At 47.1% G+C, this 24,808-nt stretch overlaps 1 protein-coding gene across 1 annotated transcript in view; it reads left to right on the forward strand.

Moving 5' to 3' along the window:
• Window positions 1–452: 452 nt before the first annotated feature.
• Window positions 453–24,808, forward strand: part of pla2g10 (phospholipase A2 group X) — a 35,186-nt gene continuing 10,830 nt past the window's right edge. The window contains exons 1-3 of the mRNA XM_078240058.1: window positions 453–546; window positions 9,840–10,064; window positions 23,641–23,803. Of these exons, the coding sequence (XP_078096184.1) occupies window positions 10,025–10,064; window positions 23,641–23,803 (203 nt within the window). The 5' untranslated portion in view covers window positions 453–546; window positions 9,840–10,024. The remainder of the gene's footprint in view (window positions 547–9,839; window positions 10,065–23,640; window positions 23,804–24,808) is intronic.

Consider the following 24,808-nt stretch of genomic DNA (forward strand, 5'->3'; position numbering starts at 1 on the left):
TTAAAAAGATAGTGAAGTAAACTAGGAAAATACAGACCAGTGAATCTGATCTCTGTTGTGGGTGAATTAATTGTTTTAAAGTTTACTTATTATTGTCACAAGCAGGCTTACATTAACACTGCGATGAACTCACTGTGGAAATCGACTCGCCTCTGTTCGGGTACACTGAGGGAGAGTTTAGCATGGCCAATGCATCTAACCAGCACGTCTTTCGGACTGTGGGAGGAAGCCAGAGCACCCGGTGGAAACCCACACAGACACGGGGAGAACGTGCAGACACCGCAAAGACAGTGACCCGAGCTGGGAATCGAACCCGGGTCCCTGACACTGTGAGGCAGCAGTGCTAACCACTGTGCCACCGTGCCGCCCAATGGAAATCCCACAGATAAAATTATGAATGGAAACAAAATCATAAGACGATAACCAATTTGCTTTTCTTTGAAGGTGTGAAGAAGGAACTTGAAAAAAGCAGTGAATATATATAGACTTGTGGAAGGCTTTTGATACAATCCCCCTCTTGAAAGGCTGGTAATGAAAATGAAGAAAGTAAGTATCAGTGGAAATATTTCAGATGGACATGCAAATAGTTGACCAAAGGAACCAGGCGGCACTGGCTCACAGATTGTTATCAGCCTTGGAGAATGTTGCTCGTGGGGTTTTGCAGTTAGCTGCCATGTTTCCAGCTGAAGGCAATTTTGGAAGCTCTCCCAAAAAAACATCTTTGTATTGTTGGTCAAAAGACCATGACTAAAGATTACCTTGCTGTATAAAGAGCATATCGTATCTCGCCTCGACATGAAGTATCAGTGCTGTTGTGTCTGCGAGCAACCATCTAGATCTGTCTGTGACCTGCGTGACATGTCTGGTCCCGCATGAGAATATATTTTCGTTTTAATATCTGGTTAGAAAGTTTAGAGTCACACGCACAGCGAAGCTGCACATTGCAGATGGCACAAAGCTAATGAAGCTGGCAGATCACAAAGCTCAACAGGATAAGCTGCAGGCAGATTGAATGTACTTGAGAACGAAGCAGATAGATGGCTGAGGAAATCTAATATAGAGGCATGCAAAGGGTTTTCACATGGGGACAAAATGTCCAAGAAGGTACTGTTACTTATTAGAGAGAGGGGGAGCATTGCAAGAACAGTGGGAGGCTCAAGGGTACAGTGGAGATAGGAACAGCCACGGAGAGCACTGTGCAAGCAAGTCAACAAAAATATCGAGGAGTGACACCATAGGGCAGCAGTTATGTGATCGGTTGTTTGGAGAGTCCAGAGTTAAAAACAAGAACTTAAAGGAGGTAGTGGCCAGAGCAGCAAAGCAGACGGAGTGTGAGTGTCAGGGAGGAAGGTAACAATAAACAAAAGTGGTGTGAGTGCAAGGGAAGCTGATTGGTGAGTAGCTGATGAGTTTTGTTGTACAGGTCTCTAATAAGTTTTTACTTCATTTCTGTTAAGTTTGGTTTATCTCATAAACAGAGGCATGACAGGCTACTTCAGTCCCTGGAATGCACACCAAGTTCCCTGTGGTACCTCCAGGACATGTCTGGGAACCATATGTGCAAGAAATGCCATCAGTTTATAGAATCATAGAATCCATACAATGCAGAAGGAGGCCATTTGGCCCATCGTGCCTGCACCGACTACAATCCCCTATTTCCGTAACCCCATGTATTTACTCTGTTAATCTCCCTGACTCTAAGGGACAATTTAGCATGTCCAATCAACCTTACCCGCACACCTTTGGACTGTGGGAGGAAACTGGAGCACCCAGAGGAAACCCACGCAGACACGGGGAGAACGTGCAAGCTCCAGATGGACAGTGACCCGAGGCCGGAATTGAACCCAGGTCCCTGGTGCTGTGAGGCAGCGGTGCTAACCACTGTGCCACCGTGCTGAGGGAACCCGAGCTCCTGATTTCACAGCTTGAGAGCAGCTGGCATCTGCATCCATAGAATCCCTACAGTGCAGAAGAAGACCATTCACCCTATCACGTCTGCTCTGACTCTCCGAAAGAGCATCTTACCCAGGCCCTGCCCCCACCCGCTCTATCCCTGTAACTGGATTAAAAATATGATTGTAGATAAATAATTGCAAACAATGAAAGGATTAATTCCTAATTTTTAATATGCCCTCCCTTAAGGAATAAAAACCCCATGGAGAAAATTGGTCCATCCATAGCCTGGTTGGCTGATGTCAATAGTAGGGAAAATGTTAGAATTTATTGTAAGAGACATGGTAACAGGGCACTTAGAAATTTGTACAATGATTAGACAGAATCAACACGGATTTAAGGAAGTCATGTTTGACAAACTTAAGAGGCTTTTGAAGTTGTAGAGAATCGAAAAGGGGGAACCGGTAGATGCAATGTATTTACAATTTTAAAAAGCACTCAGTAAGTTGTCACGCAAGCGGTTATTACACAAAATTAGGGTTCATGGGATTGGGATTATGGATTAATCCTAAGGATTGGTTAATGAATGGAAAACAGAGACTAGGAATAAATGGGTCCTTTTTGGCTTGGCAAGCGATAGCTCACAGGATTGTGCATTGGCTGTTTACTATCTGTATTCATGATTTGGATAAGGGGATTGGGGGTAATTTATCTACATTTGCAGATAATATAGAGTTAGGAGGGAAATTGGGCTATAATGAGGACACAGAGAGATATAAACAGGTTAAGAGAGTGGCAAGAACAACTGACAGATGGGATATAGCATAGGGAAGTGTGAAGCTATCCACTTTGATAGGAAAAGTACAAAAGCATGATATTTTTTGCAATGGTGAGAGACTGGCAACTGGTATTCCGAGGGATCCAAGTGTCTTTGCGCATGAAACACAGAAAGTTAACATCAGTTAAAGCAACAATTAGGAAACCAAATGGTATGTTAGTCTTTATTACAAAGGGATTGGAGCATAATAGTAAAGAAACCTTCCAGCTGGAGTGCTGTGTATAGCTTTGGTCTTCTTACCCAACATTGAATGTTCACTAGACTAGTTCATAGGATGAAGGGATTGTCCTATGTGGAGAAATTTAGTAGAACCGGGCTATATTCCATAGAGGTTTGAAGAATGATAGGTGATGTAATTGAAACCTACAACATTTTTAAAGGGTTTGGCAGCGTAGATGCTGGGAGGATGTTTGCCCTGGTTGAGGCATCAAAAACTAAGGGTCACAGTCTCTAGGGTTCAACCATTTCGGACTGAGATGAGAAATTTCTTCACTCAAGAGGTTTGAAACTCTTTGGAATTCTCTAATCCCAGATCACTGGGGATGTTCAGTCGTTGAGTACATTTGAGGTTGATTTGATGGATAGATTTTAGATATTGAAGGAATCAAGGGATAGTGTGGGGAGGTGCAGTTAAGATCAGCTTGACCACATTGGACAGTAGACAGGCTAGGACGTTCCTCTCTAGCAACTGTCGTACATCTAAGTGAGCACTGGAAACGCCATAGCATACAAGGCTATGGACCAAGTGCTGAAAAATGGGATTAGAATAGATAGGTGCTTGATGGTTGGCGCAGACAATTTGGGCCAAAGGGCCTCTAGCTGTGCTATAAAACACTATGGGCGGAATTCTCCTGTCCCGCCTGCCACGGGAATCATAGCGGGCAGGGCACGAACCATGCAAAGGTCCATTGACCTTGGGCAGGACTTTCCAGTCTCGGGGCATGCGCGGCTGGAAAATTCCACCCTATGACTCTACGACTCTATCAATAATGACTACTTGAATGAGGTACCAGAAGGTGACCAGTGCCTATCGCAACAATAAGTCAACACTGCAAGGGGAGGGCAAAGACTAGGAGTGAAAAAAACTCACAGGTTCCCAGTTTTCAGGCCAAAGGTCTGGAATCTTAAAAGTTAACTGTTTCAAACTGGTACAAATGAAGATTTTGAGTGCTCTTCTGTTTCATTGTTGCTTTGAGCTGTGTCCAACCAAGAATAATGGAAAACTGAAATGAAGAGTCACTATTGGTTAATTTCTGGTGTTTGCTGCCAGTCAATAATAAGGTCTTGGGGCAGGTTATGAATTTCCTCTCCACTCTAGGCTTCAAGCCTGAGAAATACACCCTAATCCGAACCTGTTGTATAAAATACAGCATCTAAAAAGGAATTATGAGTACACATCACATTAAACCAACAACAATAAATACTTTCAATAAAAGCAAAATACTGCAGATGCTGGAAATCTGAAATGAAAATAGGAAATGCTGGATAAACGCAGCAGGTCTGGCAACATCTGTGGAGAGAGAAACACAGTAAACATTTCAAGTCCATTGACCCTTCTACAGAACTGAAGAGGGATAGAAATGTGATGAATCATATATTTGGAGGGGGGGTAGAGGCAGAATGGAAAATCACTGATAGGTCAAGGCTGAGGAGAGATGACAAAGATGCCATGGACATGAGATATAGGGAGTGTTAATGGTACCATTAGGGACTGAAGAGTGTTAATAGCAGCAAAGGGAGGATAACAGAATGCGTGAATAGGGAAAACAGAGGTCAGTGCTCAGTGGGAGCAAAACTGGACAACTGGAGACAGTGGCCAATGGGGGGAGAGGTGGGGTGGTTGGGACAATCCAGGGGAACCAAAAAACTGACAACAAAAGGGGAGGGGGGATTCATAGAATCCCTACAGTGCAAGAGAAGGTCATTCAGCCCATCAAATCTGCACTGACCACAATCCCACCCAAGCCCTATTCCCATAAACCCTCATATTTACCCTGCTAATTCTTCTGACACTAGGGGTTAATTTAGCATGGCCAATTCACCTAACCCGCACATCTTTGGAGTGTGGGAGGAAACCAGAGCACCCGGAGGAAACCCACGCAGAAATGGAGAGAATATGCAAACTCCACACAGACAGTGACCCGAGGCCAGAATTGAACCCGGGTCCCTGACGCTGTGAGGCAGCAGTGCTAACCACTGTGCCACTCTGCCACCCCTGTGCCACTATGCCGTCAAGATGGAGGGAAAAGCTCACAGCCTAAAGTTGCTGAACTCAATAGAAGGCTATATTTTAGGATCTATCTTACTATAATTTTTAATAATATAATATTTCATGGTTGCAATTTGCGAGTCAGTGGAGCTATTACCTAATGTAACAGAGACCAAAAATAGTGGATTTTTCCTGCATTACTGTCTGCAATTGATAAATACAGAAGATTTCGACATAGATGTTTCTAATTCAGAGTAGGACCAACAAAACAGCACCAAAGGATCGCCATGTGCAGATTAGATGAATCTCAGTGCTTTACAAGACAAGTAAAGGGTTTTGTTGGTCTCCACATAAAGAGAACTAGCGCCATTTTTAACTTGGTATAGGACTCAGACAGGCGAAGGGTGAGACAAGCACTGAATCTGTCTGACTTCAGTAGCATGAGGCCCACATAATTATAACTCCTAGGATTTATCTGCATGATATCAGTCAACAACACACCTCAAATGGGCCTCAAATGGGCAGGACAGGGCTTTGGGCAGCAGAATGCAGCTGGCTGCAAAGGGAAGGTTTCGCAGGTCAAGTCAATGGAAGGGGATTTCAGGAGGCCTCTTGGAGAGAGAGAGAAGGGAGCCCGTCTAGATTTTTTTATGGGGCCTGGAAGACATTTGCTGCTCCTGAGCCAGCAAGGAAAGTTAAACAGAAATACCTTTACTTGCCTTTTAAGGACCTTGATTCTATTTGCTCCATCTTCACCTGAAGGGAAAACCACAATGCCTTCCCTGTTTGACCTAGGGCAAAACTGCACTCAGAGCCTGATGACAATAGGCGAGCCCCACTTACAAGTTTAAAGAAGGACTCCACCACCCCCGAGAAGAAAAAAAACTGTAAAAATGGGGAACTAAGAATAGTATTCCAAAGTGGTCTTGTATACTTTAAAATGGAACACCAGTAAAAACTTGGAAATAAGAATACTGGTCCAAACTGTTTTTTTCTATTGGGCCTTGTAGAAAGTTAAACTTGAAGATGTTGGATATTATCAAGTCACTTGGTAAAGTTGAACTTGAGCAAGTTCAGCTTGGTAACTGGGTCACCTAATTTCAGGTTCGGCCTGACAAATTAGGTGTCAATCTGGCACTCAACCAGGTAATAGCAGGCCTTCCCCAGAGTCAAGGGTGGCACGGTGGCACAGTGGTTAGCATTGCTGCCTCACTACACCAGGGACTCAGGTTCAATTCTGGCCTCGGGTCACTGTCTGTGTGGAGTTTGCATGTTCTCCCCATGTCTGCATGGGTTTCCTCCCACAGTCCGAAACATGTGCGGGGTAGGTTGATTGGCCAAGCTAAATTGACCCTAGTGTCAGGGGGATTAGCAGGGTAAATGTTTGGGGTTACGGGAATAGGGCCCGGATTGGATTGTGGTCGGTACAGACTCGATGGGCCAAATGGTCTCCGGCACTGTAGGGATTCTATGAAGTCAACTATCTGCCTGCCCAGTCTATACCATAAGGGTAGAGTTTAAATCACCATATCATCACGTCCACTCCAAGGACGGAATTTAATGTAGGCAATGGGGGCCTCACCTACCAGCTGGAGAGAGCGTGAGAGCCTGGATCACCTACTTTCAGGTAGGCCTGACGAATTAAGTGTCAATCTGACACTCAACCAGATAGCAGCACGCCTTCCCTGGGGTCATTGCAACAGGCCTTCCTCAGAGTCACACCAAAAAGGTGGTGGCTACTGAGAGCAATGCACCCATCTGATGCTCAGGATCACCAAGGAATCTATTCCATAGGCGAGTGATGGCAGGACAGGGGCATGGGACAGAAGGGAAGCGATTATGCAGCAAGAGCATGGAAGGGGGTGGCACTTTCATTGGCAACCCCCTTCCTGATAGCAGGTCCCTGGATGATATAATGCATGAAGCATGACAACGAAGTCCATCCAACGCCCCAACCTCCCCCTCACACGGAAGCCTGCTTATTAGGCTCCCACATGGCGAGTCTCCCATCCATTGCTGAGTGAATACCAGTGGTGCAGGATGAGGCTATTAAGTGTGCATTAACTTCCCACTGAAGGCCATCAATTGGTGGTGTGTGGTAAGGCTGCCCATGAACCTTCCCGTCTTGAAATTATTGGGGGAGAGGTGGGAAGGGGGTGGGGTCCCCACCTACCACCCATCTGCCATTTTAAATGTGCTCTGCCTCCAAACTCACCCCAGGGGAGGGCATTAAGTTCCATCCCAAGAGTGGTCAGTTGGCACCTGTTAATGTGAAGAGAATTTGGGTAGTTTCGATCTAGTTCCCAGCAGGCTGGAGCAAACAGCATACAACTTTCACTAATGGGCAATTTCACACAGAGAGGCTATATAAAGACAAATACTGGATGGAAATTTGTAATGAAAACAGAAAGTGTGGAAAATACTCAGCAGGCAAGACAGCATTCATGCAGAGAGACAATTAGCATTTCTGATCTGTGAACTTTCAGGTGAAAGGTCATCGACCTGAAATGTTAACTCTATTTACCTCACCGGACACATACACACCGCCACACTCCCCCCACACACACTCACACACACACTCACTTACACACACACACGCTCCCCCACATACACACACACTCTCACACAGACTCTCACACACACATACACACTCTGACACAGACACTCACACGCACACACACACATACATTCACTCACACACACTCACACACACACTTGCACACACACTCATCCACATACGCACACACACACACACACACTCTCTCACACAGACACTCTCACACACACACATACACACTCTCACAAAGACACACACACACTCTCACCCACACATACACATACACTCTCACCCACATACGCAAACTCTCACATACTCTCTCACACATGCACATACTCACACACACACATACACACACACTCACGCACACACACACACTCACGCACACACACTCACTCACACACATACACTCTCTCACACACACTCACACACACACACTCACACACATACACACACACACATACACACACACACACTCACATACACACACACTCACACATACACACACACTCACTCATACACACACATACACATTCTGACACACACTCAAATTCTCACACACACACTCACACACATACACACACACACACACACACACACTCTCACACACACACACTCACACATACACACACTCACTCACATACACACACTCACTCACATACGCACATACACGCACACACACACAAATTCTCACACACACTCTCACATACACACACTCACCCATATCCACACACACACTCACACACACACACTCTCTCACAAACAAACACACACACTCACATTCTCACACACACACTCACACACATACACACACACAGACACTCTCACACATACACACACACTCACTCACATACACACACACACACATACACACACACACTCATACACACACACTCACTCATACACACACACATACACATTCTGACACACACACTCAAATTCTCACACACACTCACACACACACACTCACACACACGCATACACACACACACGCACGCACACACACACCCACACACACATACACACATACACACTCACACACACTCTCACCCACATACACACACTCTCACATACTCTCTCACACATGCACATACTCACACACACACACATACACACACACTGACGCACACACACTCACTCACTCACACACACATACAGACACTCTCTCACACACACACTCACACACATACACACACACTCACTCATACACACACACATACACATTCTGACACACACTCAAATTCTCACACACACTCACACACTCACACTCACACACACTCATTCACATACACACACACACATACACACACTCACTCACATACACACACACACACACAAAATCTCACACACACACACTCACCCATATACACACACACACACTCACACACACACACACACACACTCACAAACAAACACACACACTCACATTCTCACACACACACTCACTCACATACACACACTCACACACATACACACACTCTCACTCATACACACACACATACACATTCTGACACACACTCAAATTCTCACACACACTCACACACACACACTCACACACACACACTCTCACACACACACACACACACTCACACACTCACACACACACGCATACACACACACGCACACACACACACGCACACACACACCCACACACACAGTCTCACACACACGCAAATTCTCACACACACACACACACTCATCCATATACACACAAACACACACACTCACACATTCTCACACACACACACACTCACACACATGCTAACGCTGCCAGGCTTGCTGAGTATTTTCAGCATTTTCTGTTTTTATTCCACACGAATCTTGCTGCGTGCAAAACATGTTGCACTCGTTCCGTTGAAGGGTCAGGAACAGGCCATGTTAGTTGGACAAAGCGGATGCCTCAGTATAACATCTTAAAGGTTTACAAAAAGTAACTCAGACTGGCAATAGTTACCTCTGAGGTATCTGGTGCACCAATGTGAGAAGCTGTTACCGCAGGAATTTACTGATGTAGATTCTACAAAGTAATCTTCTTACGTTACATTGAAACCCAGAGAACATACATAGACCAAAATTAACAAAGTCTCTCTTGTACTCATGCTACAGGAAGGACAGGTTTAAATGACCTTGTGTTGCCTGCGTCGAACTTTCTAAAACTTTGTGAGATTTTCCTTCATGGGACCCTGTACCAGAATGTTTGAGTTTCTGTGATTTCTGGCAGTGCCAGGCATTGTCTTCATGGAATGACTATCTGCATGAATGACTAGGAGCTTTTCGAGTGCAGATTTGCATTTGTCTGAATATGAAAAGTGTTAACTTTCAGTTCCTTTTCAACAACTCAGTGATACGAAGTAAGAGGCTACTTGGTAGACCAAGCTGGAACAGAGCTGTTACTATATACCTGCTTTCAGGAAATGATGGCGTTGGAGGGTTTTAGCAGCTGACATTAGTTCCAGACCATTTGAGGCAACCAGAAAACCATCAGCTCACCCTGTCCCCGAGTCTAGATCTGGCTGCGCTCTCATCAATGGAATTTCTGCTCTTCAGTCTATTTTTACTGCTATCAGGTAAACCATCTTCAGATAACTCTTTATTAATGTCTCTGATTTTAATTCACTTTTGTGCTTTTAATGAAGGCATTTAAGTACTTTTGAAACCATTTAAATACTTTGCAGGGAACAGTACTTCTATGAGCAACATTCATTTCTAAAGAAACACGAAAGGATATTTAGAGTAAAACTGACCCTGCATTTCAGATCTAAATATTATAAGTATCGCAGCAAGTCATTGAAGGAATGTAACTATACTGGAACTTTCTTTCTCTGTCTTAATGGGGGAAACTCCACATAGATAGCATAAATTGGTGGATAATTGAGCATTCCCAAATTTTAGCCCTAAATCTGCGATGCAGCAATATCCTGGAACGCTTTTAAGTTTAAGTGTACTTATTAATGTCACAAGTAGGCTTACTGCAATGAAGTTACTGTGACAGTCCCCTAGTCGCCACATTCCGGTGTCTGTTTGGGTACACTGAGGGAGAATTTAGCATGGCCAATGCACCTAACCTGCACGTCTTTCGGACGTGTGAGGAAACCGGAGCACCCTGAGGAAACCCACGCTGACACGGGGAGAACATGAGGACTCTGCATAGACAGTGACACAAGCCGGGAATCGAACCAGGGTCCCTGAAGCTATGAGGCAGCAGTGCTAACCACTATGCCCCAATGCCAAATAACATGGATTGAGTTTGATTTTCAGGTCTGTGAGATTGATTTGCAATAGATGGGGTGCAGTTTCTGCAGATTCTGCATTATCAGGCTTTATCCTGTGAAAATTCTGAAGGATAATCAGGAAGGTGGTTAATTGAAGTACAGCTAATGGAGATCTCATTGATTGCTCCGATGGATTGCTCTTTTTTTCTCTTTCTCCATGCTCACTGAAATCATCCCTGTACATAAATTAATGTCTCCCATAAAGACAATACACTTCAGTCTGAACTGGAACGAAGGGGTTAGCAGGTAACTTCTGCTTTATTGTTTTATATTTTGATTCGGTTTGTTCATATAGGTATCATTATTTATAATTTGTGTGTTTAATTCAAGGTCTGCTGCACTTCCTTTTGCAACTTGTGGTATGGCTTCAATGTGGATCAAGCTGCCATTATTTTGGTGCCAAGTGCAATGCCCAGATTAGCTGGTGCTGATACAATGATTGACTGGTATGCATACCACTTTCTCAGTGAGATTCCTGAGAGCACTGGGCTGTGTTTTTTGTCTTTTAAATTGTAAATACAGCAATCATTTTGTTATTACAATATATAATAATGGCCAGACTGCAACAAGTCAGTTCCATTGCATTGAAGTTACATTCTTCTTCTGGTGTTGAATGTGCAGCTTTCGAAACTGGTCAGTGCAAGATCAGAAAAGAGTCTGCAGTTGATCTGGTTCCAAAATCAAATACATAGGAACATGGGTAGATCATTGAACCCTTTGAGTCTATTCTGCCACTCAGTGAGATCATGGCTGGAATTCTCTGGCCGTTCACGCCGGCGGAATTCTCCGGTCCCGCCGGTAGTGCACCCCCACCCGCGGGTTTCCCGCCGGCGTGGGGTGATGTCAGTGGGAATTTCCATTGACAGCTGCGGGACCAGAGAATCCCGCTGCTAGCAAACAACACGCCACCTCCCGCCGGTGGGAAACACGTGGCTGGGAGGCCAGAGAATTTCAACCAATGACTCTATCATCCTTGCCTCTGTATCCATTTTTTTTAATGGGGTGTGAGTGTGGTTGGCAAGGCAACATTATTGCCCTCGAAAGGTGGGTCATCACAATCCAGTGCAATGAAGGTACTCCTTCAGTTCTGTTAGGTAGGATATTCCAGGAGTTTGACCTAGCAATGAAAGGACTGCAACATATTTTCAAGTCAGGCTCCTGGGTAACTTGAAAGGGAACTCGCACGTGGAGATGTTTTGTTTCCAGGTGGTAGAAATCACAGGTTTGGGAGTTGTTCTTAAAGAAACCTTGATGAGATGCTGCAGTGCATCTTGAGAACGGAATATACAGCAGCCACTGTGTGCTGCTGGTGGAGGGAGTGAATGTTTAAGGATGGGTAGCACAGTGGCATAGTGGTTAGCATCGCTGCCTCACAGCGCCATGGTTCCGGTTCAATTCCGGTCTCGGGTGTGTCTGTGTGGAATTTGCTCATCCTTCTCGTGTCTGCGTGGGTTTCCTCCGGTTTCCTCCCACAGTCCAAAGATGTGCGGGTTAGGTGCATTGGCCATGCTGAATTGCCCAACTCTCTTGCCCACGGCCTCCCTCTTAAGTTTGGACATTGAGATGTGCAGCACTCATTCATGCAAAGCCATCTCTTTTCAACAAATGTTTATTTTTAACTGACTTCTGAGGTAAGTATTCATCCAACCCAAGATTAAGGTGCGCTAGGAATAACATTCTGTGGTAGATTCAGCTGACTTTTTCAGAGTTAGCAAACACAAGGGAATTGGATTCAATTAAGCCTTTTTGTTTGTAAACTTTTTTTTAGCTTGAAGGATGTTAGTTCTGGGAGTGAAATTTGTTTGTACTTCAATGTCTTCAATGAGCGCAAAGCACTCCTAGGCCAGGTTTTGCACAGCTCCCACGTTGCAAGGATGGAAACCTTAAAGCTAGCAGACAGAGAAAGCTTTCTTCCCGACAGTGAGGATTGAATTTGAACCCAAGCTCAGTTGTAAATGGACAGTGTGTTATGGTCATAGCACCTTGTAATGTCTGTGGTGTCTGATCAATGGGGAAGAGCATCAAAAATGTACTTGGAACACCAGATTAAGATAATAAAGAGAGTTTCGCATTTCTGTGATGGCGAAAATCCCAGAAGTGGTCGGAAACCCTAAATCTCACCCCGAACATGACATGTTCCATTTTCACAGGGGTGGGTGTGGAGTCAGGCTGGGTTTCAGGCATGCGCAATTTGGGCCAGGGGTGTGAAACTTGGAATATGCAGTTTAGACCAGATAAGAGGAGGCCTGAACTTGGCGGAGATGTTTGTATAGCTAGAGTACCCCTTTGGATGTGGTCCTGGGACATCTTTGGGAGAGATACGGCATCCTTTTGGTGTAAGGTTGTCCACTTCAGCAGGAAGAATAGAGAAATAGAATTTAACTGGGGAGAGACTGCTGAATGCTGCAGTGCAGAGGGATCTGGGTATCTTTTGATGTGAATTACAAAAGGACAGCATGCAGCATGCAAGTAATTAGGAAAGAAAATTGAATGTTGGACTTTATTGCAAGGGGATTGGGGTATAAAAGTAGGGAAGTCTTACTACAACTGTATGGGGCATTTAGAGTACCGTGTACTGTTTTGGACTCGTTGGGCCCGATTTTACCATTGCGCCGCACGCATTTTTGGGCACGAAAATGTGGTAAAGTCGGGTGTGAGGCCATTAGCACGATCCGCGCCCGCGTCCGCTCAGATGGCCACTTTACCGAGACACGGGAATGGCCGCAATCCGATTCGTGCCCGAAATGGGCACAACGGCGACTTAAATACATTTGCATGCATTAAAATTGAATTAATGAACTGCCTGCCCAACTTTATCAGCATTTCCCCCTTTACCACCGTGTTCGCCAATCCAGAATCGCGCCGAAATGGACATGCTGAATAAAAGTCTGAATCGGGCGCTCCAGCTGCTGAAGAGGCGAGTTCAGAGCTTCCAACAGCTCTCTGACTCAGATCAGTAGTGGAGGGGGAGAGAGGCGGGTCAGATCATTCTCTGGTGAGGGGCGGGGGTGGAGGTAGGAGGGCGGGCCGATCGTTGTCTGGTTGGGGGGGTGGGAGGAGGCCGATCGTTGTCTGGTTGCAGGGAGGGGGGGGTGGGGAGGAGGGCAGATCATTTTCGGGGGAAGTGGGGAGTGAGATCAGATCATTCTCTGCAGGGGGGGAGGGGGGAGTGAGGCCAGATCATTCTGTGGGGGGGGTGGGGGCGGAGTGGGGGTGGGAGTGAGGTCAGATCATTCTTTGGGAGGGGGGAGGGAGGGAGGCAGGTCAGATTTACCTCCAGGAGCAGGGCGGGGGGGAGTGAGGCCAGATCATTCTCTTGGGGGCGGGGGAGGTGGGTAAGATGGATCTCCGGTGGGGGGGAACGGGGAGGGGAGGTCAGGGGGGTCCACTGCCACTCTGTGGGCGATCGGTGGGGGGAAAGGGGGCGGGGGCGCGATCGGTCTGGGTAGTGGGTGGGGTGGGTGGATAAGGGGGACAGTGATGTCTGTGGGGTCCATCGCTCCTGCTTTTTGCTCCCGGGCCGCTTTCTCCACTTTCTGCAGGCTGGGAGTGATCTGACACAGGCGAGCTTTTCCAAATTTTTTTCTAACTGCGCATGCGCAGTTCAGAGCTCCGATCGTTTCGGGCGTGATAAGTCCCGCCCACAGTGCAAATGGGACTCGCAAGGTTTTTTTCAGGCTAAGTGCTCACAGGGGTGCCTGAAAGCAATTTCCAAGTCGGATCTGAATTGCGCCCAGATTCAGCACTTAGAATGAAAATGATAAAATTAAGGAGGGTAAATGTGCATCGGAAGCAGTTCAGAGAAAGTTCACTGGGCTGATTGCTCGGATAAAGGAGGTTTTGGCTCTCATACAAGGAAAGGTTAAGAAGGTTGGGCCCAAACTCAGTGGAATTTAGACAAATGAGATGTGATCTTATTGAAGCATTTTTGATTCTGAGGGGTTTGACAGGGTGGATGCTGAGAGGATGTTTCCTCTCGTGGGGGAATCTAGAACCGGGGGCACAGTGTAAAGATAAGGGGTCTCCCATTTAAGTCAGAGATGAGGCGGAATTTCTTCTCTCGGAGAATCTTTGGAATTCTCTTCCACAGGGAGGCTGGGTCATTGAATATATCCAAGTCTGCATTAGATATTTGATCGACAAGGGAGTTAAGGGTTATGGGGACAAACAGGAAAGATCAGCAATGATCTTATCAAACGGCACAGCAAGTTTGATGGACCGAATGGATTATATCTGCTCCTATTTATTTTGACCTTGTGTTTTTATGATCAGGCCATGTGGTGTAGGTACAATTACAGTTCCATAAACACAGGGCGGGATTTTCCCCGGCCGCACATGCCCCAAAACCGGAAAATCCTGCCCGAGGTCAACGGGCCTTTGCATCGTCCGCCCCCACTGCCCGCTTCGATTCCCATGGCGGGCAGGACAGGAAAATTCCTCCCACAGTCTTTTGTGAGTGGGAAAGAGGTGGTGAAGGGGTTGCTGGGATCTGGGGAAGCAGAGGCGTAGACTTTCCTTTTGAAAATTGGTGTATCACTCATACTTCTCCTGACTCTGCTGTGACATTATTTTAAATTAACTCAGGGAGTTTCCACTCCTTCCTCAATTGCAGCAATTCCCAACCACTTCCTTTAAGCAGACCACTCGATCGTCAATAAAAGCTCTTACAGACCACAAGGTACACAAGTGGGGGGATTGGACTCTGTAGGCATGACATCCTGTTCCGGTTGTTCACAGATTCCCTCCAGATTGTCAATGATCAAGTCCCCTGGGTAATGTCCATACTCTGACTCTGAGTCTGAAGAGTTTTGATCTCCCAGGGGCACATCAGCTGCGGAGTCATCTTTGTGAACCTCAGGAGTTTGATTCCTTTCTTTTGCTTTTCTGCGCCTGAGGGCTCTTGGAGAGGGAGTAGGCTTTGAGTCAACCTCAGTGCTCAATTGGACCTCTTGTCCCAGGGGCAAAATATGATTTCGGTGCATGACCTTAATGGGTCCGAACCAGGCTTTAGACGATAAACAGGAAGATCTGACATTTGACTCTCAACCACATAAGGATTTGCACTCCACCGATCAGCAAGCTTCTGTTTCCCTTTCAGGCCAAGGTTTCGAATGAGGATTCTATCCCCAGGTTTCAAGCAATGGTAGCGCACTCTCTGGTCATACCTCTCCTTGTTACTTTGGTTCATTTTAGCGGAAGTGGCTTGGGCCAACTGATAGGCTGCTTGCAGCTCTTTCTTCATCTTAGACACATACTGCAAGTGGGAAGTTGTTGAGGTCCCATCCGCTGACACGCCAAAGCAAACGTCCACAGGAAGTCTGGCTTCCCTCCCGAACATTAAAAAGTAGGGTGAATACCCGGTAGCTTCATTTGGGGTACGCGTGGACCAGATGTGCAATGTGCTGACTCCATTTGGACTTTTGACTGGGCTCAAGAGTTCCTAGCATGTTCAACAGGGTTCTATTGAACCTCTCTGGTTGAGGGTCACCTTGTGGGTGGTATGGTGAAGTTCTTGATTTCCTCACACCCAACATGGTCAACATCTCTCTCACCAACTGGCTTTCAAAATCCCGACCCTGGTCTGAATGTATGTGAGTTGGTAGGCCGTAGTGAATGAAATATTTCTCCCATAGAGTTCTGGCAACTGTTATGGCTCTCTGATCCTTGGTTGGGAATGCTTGTGCATACCGAGTGAAGTGGTCAGTGACTACCAACACATTGCACACATTGCGGGAATCAGGTTCTATGGAGAGAAAGTCAATGCATACAAGATCCATAGGGCCTGAACTTTGGATGTGGGAAAGTGGTGCTGCTCTCTGTGGCAGAGTCTTTCTCTTAATACAGCGTTCACATGTCTTGCAGTATGTCTCTACGTTTAGCTTCATGCGGGGCCAGAAGAATCTGTCACAGACGAGTGCATAGGTCTTGTCAAATCCCAGATGTCCATTGTTGTCATGCAGTGACTTCAGAATCATACGGTGGAACTGCTTGGGGAGCACAAGCTGTCGCCGTAAGCGTAGGTCAGACTGTTTGACTGTCCTGTAAAGCAGACCCTGCTCAATTGACCACTTCCCCCACTCTCGTTTCAGAAGTGTAAGATCAGGATGGCTTGTCTGTATTTGACTTGCCGGTGCCTTCTGATTGACAGCTAGCCATATTTCCCCTATACACGTGTCGCTTTTCTGAGCAGCTTGAAGCTCTGCTGGACTGAAAGTGGGCAGCTGATCAGCTACTACTGCAACGGTATGACAGAAAGCCTTGGGAACTGCAGACACATGAGCCCCTATTTGTTCGATCACACATGGATAGGAGTGTCCTGCTCGTGTGCTACTCGACGCAGTCTGACAGAGAGCCTGCACTCCTGGAACTGGGATTTCTTGCCATTCATCATCTGGTGTCATGCTGTCATGTGGACGTCGAGACAACGAGTCTGCGTCAAGGTTATGCCGGCCTGGTCTATACTTAAGGCTAAAGTTGTAGGTGGACAGTGCTGAGAGCCAGCGATGACCAGTGACATCCAGTTTAGCTGACGTTGTGACGTATGTCAGGGGATTGTTGTCCGTTCTGACTTGTACAGTAGCTCCGTAAAGATAGTCATGTGGCTTATCCACAATAGCCCACTTGAGAGCTAAAAACTCCAGTTTGTGTGCTGGATAGTTTTTCTCGGCGAGAGACTTCTGCTGATGAATGCAACTGGGCGTAGACCATCATCATGCTCTTGGTATAAGACACCACCTAGTCCGTCCAGGCTAGCATCCACGTGCAGAATGTAAGGCTTCTGTGGATCTGCGAACGCCAATACAGGGGCTTTGGTGAGCCGGGTCTTGAGTCCTTGGAAAGCATGTTCGCATTGCTCACTCCACCGAGAGCCAAAGGGTTCAGAAGGCTTGAAGTAAGTCTTGTCAGGTGAGTTTGCAGTCTGACTCCCCTTGGAGCGGGGACGGGGAGGATATCCTTGAAGGAGTCCGTTGCGGGGACGGCAGAGTTTGGAGAAGTCCTTGACAAAGCGGCGATAGTAGCCACAAAATCCAAGGAAGGATCTGAGCTCTGTCGCCATTTGGGGTCTTGGCCAGGAGACAACAGCCTCTACCTTGGATGGGTCCATAGCTATTCCGTCCTGCGACACTACATGTCCAACGTAGGTGACAGAAGTCCTGCCAAACTGGCACTTGTCAAGCGACAGCTTCAGACCTTCTTCTTGGAGCCGGTCAAGCACTTTGAGCAACCGCTCCTCGTGTTCTTCGAGGGTTCGTCCAAACACAATGAGATCATCCAGGTACACCAACACCTCCAGAAAGTTCATGTCGCCGACAGTATGTTCCATGACGCTCTGGAAATTCCCTGAGGCATGCGTTCGAACTGATAAAAACCCAACGGGCAGATAAAAGCGGTCTTCTACTTGTCAGCCTCACTCATGGGTATTTGATAGTACCCGCTCCTCAGGTCGAGGACTGTGAACCATTTACTCCCAGACAAGCAGTGAAGAGCATCTTCTATCCTTGGGACAGTGTACTGGTCCGGTATTGTTCGAAGGTTAAGTGTTCGGTAGTCCACGCACATTCGTACCTTCCCTGACTTCTTGCGTACGACTACTATTGGCGATGCGTAGGGACTACGCGATTCAGAGATGATGCCATGGCTTTGTAGTTCCTGTAGGTGCTGGCGCGCATCCTCAAAGTCAGCAGGCGACAAGCGACGTGACCTCTCTCGGAAGGGCCTTGCATCCTTCAGTCTTATTTCATGTCTGGTGCTTTTAGAACAACCTACATCCCACTCGTGCTGAGAGAAAACCTCTTTCCTCTCCATCATTCTCTCACAGAGACGCCTCCTTGCCTCCTCTGGCATAGGAGAGGCTCCAAAATCAAAAGAGGAAGGGGTCAGTTCGATTGCAGCTTTATCCGCACACTGTGCCCTCGGCAGAGGAACAGGGGCTACTGGAAAAATATGGGCTATTGGAGTCCCACGTTTCAAGGAGATTTCTCTGGATGACAGGTTCTTCACAGTCACAGTAATGCGTCTGCTGGAAACAACTGATGCAAGATGAACCTCAGGCCTCACCCACAACTCTTCAGGGGAAAAAGTGTCAATAGGCTGATCTATCAGTGCTAGCTGGTCTGTGAAATCACCAGGAAACTTTGGGAGGCCAGTGACTCTAAACACTTGTCCTGGTTGCAAGGTGATTGGCTTGTGCTGGGTAAACCACACAGTACCATGCTTGTCTACCCCTTCTGTTGTTTCAGACTGGGTGAGTGTCTCATAAGCTTCTCGGAGGACGGGGTGTATGGTCAAAGTACCCAAGAAGCGTTCTCCCGCCTGTTCTTTACAGGACTCCACCAACTCTCTCACCAGCCGGGTATTTGTCCCCACCAGCACGGCAATGTTGTTATCTTTCACAGTGTCAGGACATACTAAGGCCAAAGTGTCAACTGTCTGCGGCACTCCGGTTACAGCGGCAGTGAACTCGAGTTGTATGGACAGGTAGCCATCATATGGGTATTGGTGAGAGCTTAAACCCCATATTTCCAGGTCATCAAGTGGCTGGAGAGGTAAGTGTTTCAGGTAGGTGTCGTAGAAGTTGCGATACAAAATGGTTACTTGGGAGCCACTGTCAAGCAAAGCTCTTGCATAAACTCCTTCTATTTGCACAGGTACACCAGAGATGGGCCCCACTAATCCTGCAGGTAACTGTTTTGAGCCTTGCTTCGCTGGGGGTGGACAGTGGGTGGAACGTATTTCACACGGAACCAAGCACCGTTCCTTCACATGGCTCCTGAGAAGTTTCCCTGCTGTCTGCTTGCTTTGATCAGCTTCTGATTCACTCTCCTCAGATCCTCGAGTTCTTTGCACTCTCTCCTTGTATGCCCATCTTGCCCACACCTGTAGCAAAAGATTCCTGCCGGCAGTGGTTTGGACATTTTCACTCGGGGCGCGCGTCCCGAACAGCAGCTTCTGGCGCTTGCTGTACGGACCCAGTCCTTGCTGTTGTACTTTCAGATGTAGGGGTAACTGGAACGGCGCTCAACAGTCTGGCCACCTGAGAAGTCAGTTCCCTTACCTCATTTCGTAGGCTGTTCAACTCAGACTGCGGTACACTGGCGGTGGCTGCGGTGGCAGTAGCTTTCACCCCTTCTCTGGCGCTAATCCAATTTTCTTCCTCTCTCACCTCCCGCATCAGCTGGAAGAAGGAAGGGGGTTTGTCCAGGGTGTGGCTCATCCTTACACGCAGAGCAACCATGTCTCGAGTGAGTGCACCCTTGACTAGCTGTTCCATCCGAGCTCGATTCATGTCTGCAGCTGTAATTCCTCCCTTAAGAAGAGCACGATGGAGAAGTTTGTCAAGGCGATATAGAAAAGCAGAGAGTTTTCCTCCTTCATCCTGGTATGTGTGTCTGAACTTGGCCAAAATGTCGGCTTCACTCTCTGTGGTGCCATAAGCTGTGTCCAGAGCGGATAAATAATCGGTGGCCGTAGCAGTGGGAGTGCTAACTTTCAAAAATCGAACGATGTCAGCAGCAGGCCCTTTTAAACTCTCCACTATATGCTGTCTCTTGGCGGCGTCAGTGCATTGCCACTCATTGATCATCTGGGTAGCCTGCTCCATCCAGGCGTCGTATCCTTCCTCACCTGGGGGTACAGGTTTCAGTCCTGAAAACAGTGTCAGCTTTCTGTAGCTAGGCCCATCGGTAGACACTTGGTTGCACTTGTCCACCAGTTTGCCAATAGCAGTCACTAAATCCATGTTCACATCCACTTTGGGAGCTTGATTTTCTGATACTATGGCCTGAAAATCCTCCATTGACTTGCCTTCCTGTTGTAGTAGTAACAACAGCTTTGGATGGAAAGCATCCTCTTCAGGAACAGCATCCTGTGTGTCCAAGCTTTCTAGCGTATGCACAGCCCATGGCCCAGCTTCTCCTTCAATACCTACATCTGGAGGTACAATGTCAGGGGTTAAATCAATGCTAGTCTCCACCAGTATGAACAACTGTGTGCCAGTAGAATCCCCACAGCGACCACAAATCTTGGTGCGACCAAAGACTTTCACTGTGTTTAAGACCCTAGCAATAGTCTCCTCACTAGTATCTATTGGCACATTGCTCAGTAATATGCCACGAGAAAGACTGATATTCTTTTGGCGGCTCCAGTCAGCAGCCTGAGAAAAATCCATTGTCTTAAGTGAGCTACTAACACTGTAAAACTTTTCCTGTTGTAATTACTGGGTTAACTGTTACTGACTGACGGGGAAAAAAATTATTTGACCTGTATGGGTAAACTGGAATGATCTCAGCGGTGCCTCCAAAAATGTAACCCCCTGCTGACCACTATATGGGGCTACTATTTAAATATTCAATCAACAGGATCCCGAATTCCTAGCGGTTGATGTTGATTTGGCTAATTCCCTGTTTACCCATAAATGTCAGTACTGTAATCGGAATATCAAAAATAAATTTAATGACACATATCATTAACAGACATAAAACAGTGAGCTCTGATCTATAACCGTTGGGGCCCATCCGTTGGTGCACACATGGGGAAACTCATCCTCAGTAACACATTTGTAGATACTGTTCCGGTTGGACTGTATAGTCCCCACCAGTTACTCACGACACCCACACACAGTCCAGGAGAGACACACGTGTGGAAGATGATGCCGCAGGAGGCAGAGGTGCAGCGAGCTATCCGTGCAGCAACATAGGTCGAGTGCGCTGAAGGCTGTCCTCCTTGTCGGTAATGAAAAGAACAGGCAGGGGAACGCCTGGCTGCCTCTCACTCCAAACCGAATTCTCACTGCCTGGAAAAAGCTCTCTCTCTGCACACTCCCTCTTCAGCTCTCTCCCTCTCCAGCTCTGCAGCTCTTCACTTCCTGGCGCCTTTTTTTCCTCCCGCCCCCAGAGCAATCCCATTGGCCCAGCCCACAGGGTCGTAAAGAGTGCCTTTGGTACATTGGCCTTTATAAATCGGAGTATCGAGTATAAAAGTTGGAGTGTTATGGTAAGGTTATATAAGGCATTGGTGAGGCCGAATTTGGAGTATTGTGTACAGTTTTGGTCACCTAGTTACAGGAAGGATGTAAATAAGATTGAAAGAGTGCAGAGAAGGTTCACAAGGATGTTGCCGGGACTTGAGAAGCTGAGTTACAGAGAGAGATTGAATAGGTTGGGACTTTATTCCCTGGAGCGTAGAAGATTGAGGGGAGATTTGATAGAGGTGTATAAGATTTTGATGGGTATAGATAGAGTGAATGCAAGCAGGCTTTTTCCGCTGAGGCTAGGGGAGAAAAAAACCCAGAGGGCATGGGTTAAGGGTGAAAGGTGAAAAGTTTAAAGGGAATATTAGGGGGGGCTTCTTCACGCAGAGAGTGGTGGGAGTGTGGAATGAGCTGCCGGATAAAGTGGTAAATGCGGGGTCACTTTTAACATTTAAGAAAAACTTGGACGGGTTCATGGATGAGAGGGGTGTGGAGGGATATGGTCCAAGTGCAGGTCAGTGGGACTAGGCATAAAATGGTTCGGCACAGACAAGAAGGGCCAAAAGGCCTGTTTCTGAGCTGTAATTTTCTATGGTTCTATGGTTCTATCACTCAACCAACAGCATCCTGTTCACCGCACCCGCCCGGCAAACAGGACACTGAAACCCACAAGGGACAAAGAACACTGGTAAATGTCTTCCCCACAAATTTTCCTCAGTCCCTTACACAAGCCATTTTAAACATTTTTTTACATAGCCAATGGCTTGTATATCAAAGCGTATTAAAAATGTCGCTATTTCTAATAGTTTATGACGCATACTCACAAATACATTGCATTGTTCACAGCACATTTACCTGCTGTAAGCCTACCAATGGAAACAGGTAACACTTACCTAATGAGAGGCTGATGTTGTTCCGCAACCCAATGAGAAAGCTGATGGCCAAAAATGTCTTGTCTCGCCCGCCGCGGGATTCGAAGCATGCAAGACAGAAAGTTCGGTGGACCATTTCATAGAACCATAGAATCTCTACAATGCAGAAGGAGGCCATTTGGCCCATCAAGTCTGCACCGACATCAATCCCACCCAGGCCCTATCCCCGTAACCCCACGTATTTACCCTTCTAATCCCCCTGACACTAGGGTCAATTTAGCATGGCCGATCAACCCAACCCACACATCTTTGGGCTGTGGGAGGAAACTAGTGCACCCGGAGGAAACCCACGCAGACACAGGGAGAACGTGCAGACTCCACACAGACAGTGATCCGAGGCCGGAATTGAACTCAGGTCCCTGGCGCTGTGAGGCAGCAGTGCTAACCACTGTGCCGCTGTGACACCCAAGGTCTGTTGAGCTCGAGCAGGAATTTCCGGTCTTGGGGTGAGAATGACTGGAAAATCCCACCAATATCTTTTCCCATGGATCACCTGCAGTACCCTCGTGGACCACCAGTGGTCCGTGGACCACAGGTTGGGAACCATTGCCCTATCGTGTCAGTTGCCTGAGCCCGATAACCAGTTTCTTTGACCTGAAAGAAAAGAACAAAATATCAGATGTTGGGTGGGATTTTTCAGCTGCACTCACCCCAAAACCGGGAAATCCCACACGTGGTCAACGGACCTGTCCTTGGTCCACTCCTTGCCCGCTATGATCCCTGGCGGGCAGAACGGGAAAATTCGCCCCGTTATGTTTAATGGTTGGCAAATGTGATTCCATTGGCTTTTGTCATTGTCTTTGTCCAATTTCAGCCCCAGTGAGTTTGTCAATGGCTGCAGGGATGGGGGAGGATTGTGTGTGGTATCCATGAAAAATATTGTTTTATTTTTACGGAGAATAGGCATACTCTCTTGTGTATTCATGCACATTAGTGTCAAGCTGTAATTCTGTTTGTGGTTTTCACCCAGTGCATGTCACAGCCACGAAAGAACATCAAAGACGGCAAGCAAGAAGTATTTTGGACCTGGTCGGAATGATTCGGTGCGGCACTGACCGCTCTATTTCTTACCTCATGTATGGTTGTTACTGTGGAATTGGAGGGAAAGGGTGGCCACGGGATGGCACAGATTGGTAAGGAAGGCTTGTGTACTCTAGTTACTCAGAGGTGGGATTTGTTTCTCTTGGGGTGAGACTTTCAATCACATTTATTAGAAGCCAGAGCTCAGACTTGATATTGAAAACAAGCTGACAAAAACGCCATGGAACACGAGTGCATAAGCCTCACAGTCGCCCGATCACTAGACGATATCCATTTGGCCCCAATGGACCGGAATGCTCCAATCTCGTTGGCCCCGTCACCGCTGCCAGAGAGAACGGGGAATTTGGCGCTCAGCCAAATCTCTATTCACTGCAACGGGGACCGGAGAATCCCAGCCACGGGCGAGGTTAGAGAATCCCAACACTGGGTGAGGTCGGAGAATCCCATCCCTGGGCGAGGTTGAAGAATCTCAGCTGCGGGTGAGGTCGGAGAATCCCAGCCGCGGGCGAGGTCGGAGAATCCCAGCCACGGGTGAGGTTGGAGAATCCCAGCCGCGGTGAGGTTGAAGAATCCCAGCCGCGGGCGAGGTTGGAGAATCCCAGCCACGGGTGAGGTTGGAGAATCCCAGCCGTGGGCGGGGTCGGAGAATCCCAGCTGCGGACGGGGTAGGAGAATTCCACCCAGTGTCTGCCTTCAGATGCCTAACATCAGCAGGGTTAATGATGCTGATGAGCAACTATTCACCACTGGACTCCCAGGAATGAGATTGCATCTCCCAATCTGAATTTTCTGGTTTAACAGATGTGCAAATGGCAACTGAATGCTGGCAATCATAATTTAGGAATTTAAACTACTTTCTTAAAACATGGGCTGGAATTTTCTAGCCATTCACTCCACTGCCACTGCCAGCGAGGATGGGGAATTTGGCACTCAGCCAAATCTCTGTTCACTGGAGCGGGACCAGAGAATCCCAATGGCGCGAACGGCCAGAAAATTCCAGCCAGGCTGTTTTTTTCTGCCTTTCTTCCTCCCATTCTCCCAGCTCAATTATTCTTTGAAAGTCTGGGAATAATTTCAAATTTTATTGCTGGAAGAAA

The sequence above is a fragment of the Mustelus asterias genome, chromosome 23, assembly GCF_964213995.1.
Source record: "Mustelus asterias chromosome 23, sMusAst1.hap1.1, whole genome shotgun sequence".
Taxonomy (NCBI): Eukaryota; Metazoa; Chordata; class Chondrichthyes; order Carcharhiniformes; family Triakidae; genus Mustelus; species Mustelus asterias.